Genomic DNA, 3512 nt, shown 5'->3' with positions numbered 1-3512 from the left:
TGGGTGGCAAGTAGGAGTCATTCTTCACCACGTCCTCTCTCACTGAAGAATGGGGACGTACCGCTTATGAGGCGGGATATTCTCACAATCTGTGAAATGTCGATTGATGGTGTCGCCTATTATCGGAGAAGATCGTGCTTGCTACACCAGTGTCTTTCATACTCCTGTGTCATACAGTTCAGATGAGTCGAGGACTTGCGGAGAGGTAGTTCTCTAGTGGTGATACGCCGGGGATCTGACCTTTTTGTTGTCGGCTATCGTGAGACCTGTCTTCCGCGAGCAAGCGCCTTACGTTGTCCTTCGAAGCGCTCCTCGACGGAGCAAATTCATGCGGGATTTATACCAATAGGGCCGACTCGGAAGAAGATCGGACACCCATGTTTTTACGCTGCACTTGCGATAACGTAACAACCCGGTAGGCTGCTTATCTCAACTGTTTTATTACAGGTTACCGTGTTCGTCTACAGTCCCCAGAAACGCGATGCGTTCCTCTCATCGTGCTCGTCTCAAGACGACCATCACAAGCACGTGCGCGCTCTAATGTGGTGACAATGTGACGCCGCTCAATTCTCGCTTATGCTCTGCTCGTTTGTATTGTGTGTTGAAACTGAGCTGCCAACAACATTTGATGGCTCCGTGCATTAGCCGGCGCCTCAAGGATTCCTGTGTGATAGACGCCAGTGACACGCCGACGTCTGTTTTTTGCATGCTCGGCAGTTCGCCCGGTTAGAACTGACAGCATGCCTGGTAACAATATAATGGCTGGAAGCGTTGAAACGGTCCTCACGGACTTCACGCACGGTGTCGCGCCAGAATTGCGTTTCTGATTTCAGCAGCGTTTTTGCACACTTGCAGCGGCAAGAAGCAACTCAGAAAAGGCTGGTCAATCTATGTAGGTTAGGCACACAGCCGCATCACTGTCCTTTACATCATTAATTACATGTCTTGTCCGATCTTTTATCATATTCAATCTATATAGGGCAGCATGAGCAGAGAAGACACCTAGGAGTCTGTCTTTCCGACGGTGTAAGAGGAATAATGGTGTAAAATCGTTCTTTTCTACCCGACCAGTGTTACCTCGTTATCTAAAACTGAGTCCTGAAAAGGCCCACATTCATCGACAAGAAAGGTCCCTGGCCATCAAACAGCAAAGGAGGGAACAAAGAACGGGGACGCACAGTTCTACAGAGAGGGAATCGAATGCTTTTTTACTTTCGAGTTGCGGCAGTGAGGACAATGCTTGTCCCGACTGTGCATGCAGACCGTGGCGCCACACTAGTGTAGGCCTCAGCGGCTGACGCACAAGATCCATTTACCACAGAAACGGAGGTGCTCGAGACCAGAATGACTTCTCTTGCGGATGTCGTTGGACGATGGAAATCGTGAGGAAGGGGAGGAAATGAGAGACGCGAAGAGGGCGCAACCCGATTTCGGAGAGGACTGGAAGTGCGTGCCGACCACCAGGGCGTCTAGCTCAAATGGTAGAGCGCTCGCTTAGCATGCGAGAGGTAATGGGATCGATACCCATGTCGTCCAGTTCTTTTCCGAAATTCCAACTCATTGCGACACTTTTAAACTGCTTCGATGTTCCGAAAATGTCCGGCCTCTCATCTGATACGTCTTGCTGACACGGGCCGAAATAGAAAACTCTACTTGCTCTCTGTGGCTGCGTCATACTGCGCCATATCGTGTGTACGGCAACGGAGTCAGCCGGATGAACAGCTGCTGTTGACGATTCTGTCCTATTTTCAATTCACGATGAAAATACTATGAAAAATAGTATGTAGACGTTTTGCTGTAAATGAAGAAATATGCAGAGAAACTCGTATCACATGTCGCTGCAAGTCGCCACTAGATCGTCCACAAACCTGTTCCGCTCAGTTGGCTTTCGTACCATCCGGGCAAGCGCACACAACGGGTCTAGACCGCAGCCTCCTGACTTCACAAATCTCGAAGTAAGCAGGCTCACTCCTAATTTTCCTCAAGAACCATAAGCATCTACCGCCAAGCTGCAACAGTGAGCTCGCCTGTATTCCTCAACCCGCCCTACGACGTCACCCCCGCGACCGCGGAAATCTGGGTTTTGGATCACGAATCAGTTGACCTGTCCTCCGCTCTCGAGTCCACTGCATTGAACCGGGAACATTTTTATCGGTTCTACAAGTTTGGAATACGCATGTGTCTGTTCCCTCACCAAGTAACTGCGTCCGTCTGGTCTGTTTCAATTATGTAACTTGGCAACGTTGTCGCGATGGCCCTCGCCCGTAATCTGCTCGGATATCACACTGACCATGCCACTTCACTTATTTGAGCACATGAAACGGTCGGTGGATGAGCAGTTCAGGACAAACATGCTTGTCGCTGTCTCAGTCTCTCCAGTTGTTCGGTGTTCTAGGGTGAGTGACGCTGCAGCCAAGCCAGCCGTAACTCGCGTCTCAAAGGGCACCGGGGCCAGAGTTTGGCAGCCACTTTCACACGGCACTTCGGCGCACATTTCAGGGTGCACGCGCCAGGCACAGCCGACCGCTTCGCGAGGTGTTAGTGACGCATACCTCGTTCGCGTCTCTCTTCGAATACGAGACACAAACAAATTCCGTTCACGACAGATCACCGAAGCGTCATTGGGCACTCATCGTTAACAAACTGCCGTAGCCGATCCGTTCGCACGTCATACTCGGCCTCGAGCACCGCGCACGTCCTACCCGGAGTCCTCATTGTATCCGATCCCGGTACCTCTTTCATTCTACCGCAGCTTCCAGTGTACTTTCCGCGTCACCAAAGCGGTCAGTAGAACCAGGTTCGAGCTGCTGTTCAGTTTTTTTGACGATCGACGCGTCTTGCCTTTGCTGTTGTGTTCATACGAATCAGCTGCCGTTTATAGGTAGGCATCATGTGGTTGCCGGTGCATGTGCCTCTCTTGCTGGTGTTTGGAGTTAGTTTGTCCCTCCCACATGGAAGCCTTGGCACAGACTCATCGTCACTCCGGGGAGTGGACGCTGACACTGAAAAGCGGATTAATGTCGGGAAGACACACCTGCAGACCCTCCGAAATCTGGAAACTCGGTGCCACGATTCCTTGCAAGCACTTGTTGTAATCGATGCAGGCAGTAGTTCGACGAGGACGAATGTTTTCTTGGCGAAAACCCGGTCATGTCCAAATAGAGGCCGTAGCATTGACCCAGACAGTATTCGACTCATCCGCGAGGGTAAACGGTTCACAGGACTTCGTGTAGTTTTAGAAGAGTGGCTGGACACTTACGCTGGAAAGGACTGGGAGTCGAGGCCCGTTGATGCCAGACTTCTCTTCCAGTACGTCCCTCAGATGCACGAGGGGGCGAAGAAACTCATGCAACTCTTGGAAGAAGACACGGTTGCCATTTTGGACTCACAGCTCAATGAGGAACAAAAGGTCCAGGTCAAGGCGTTGGGCATTCCCAGTAATGCTTTGCAGCACAGCAGGAGTTCGCGACTTCACGAATGGTACCGCGACGCCCTCTTTGTCCTTTTGCGTC

General features: G+C 51.3%; 1 protein-coding gene and 1 non-coding gene across 2 annotated transcripts in view; both read left to right on the top strand.

Annotated features, from left to right (window-relative positions):
• Positions 1-1463: 1463 nt before the first annotated feature.
• On the top strand, positions 1464-1536 carry TGME49_277250. Its single transcript has one exon. It is a non-coding gene; the product is annotated as a tRNA-Ala (tRNA).
• Positions 1537-2890: 1354 nt separating this feature from the next.
• TGME49_277270 (NTPase II) overlaps positions 2891-3512 on the top strand; it is a gene marked incomplete at both ends in the record, with an annotated part of 4724 nt that continues 4102 nt past the window's right edge. Inside the window, one exon of the mRNA XM_018781766.1 lies at positions 2891-3409. Within this exon, the coding sequence (XP_018635170.1) occupies positions 2891-3409 (519 nt within the window). The remainder of the gene's footprint in view (positions 3410-3512) is intronic.

This window comes from Toxoplasma gondii, chromosome XII (assembly GCF_000006565.2).
Source record: "Toxoplasma gondii ME49 chromosome XII, whole genome shotgun sequence".
Lineage (NCBI taxonomy): Eukaryota > Apicomplexa > Conoidasida > Eucoccidiorida > Sarcocystidae > Toxoplasma > Toxoplasma gondii.
Note: the sequence above shows the minus strand (reverse complement) of the source record. Positions and strands in the feature narration are given on the sequence as shown.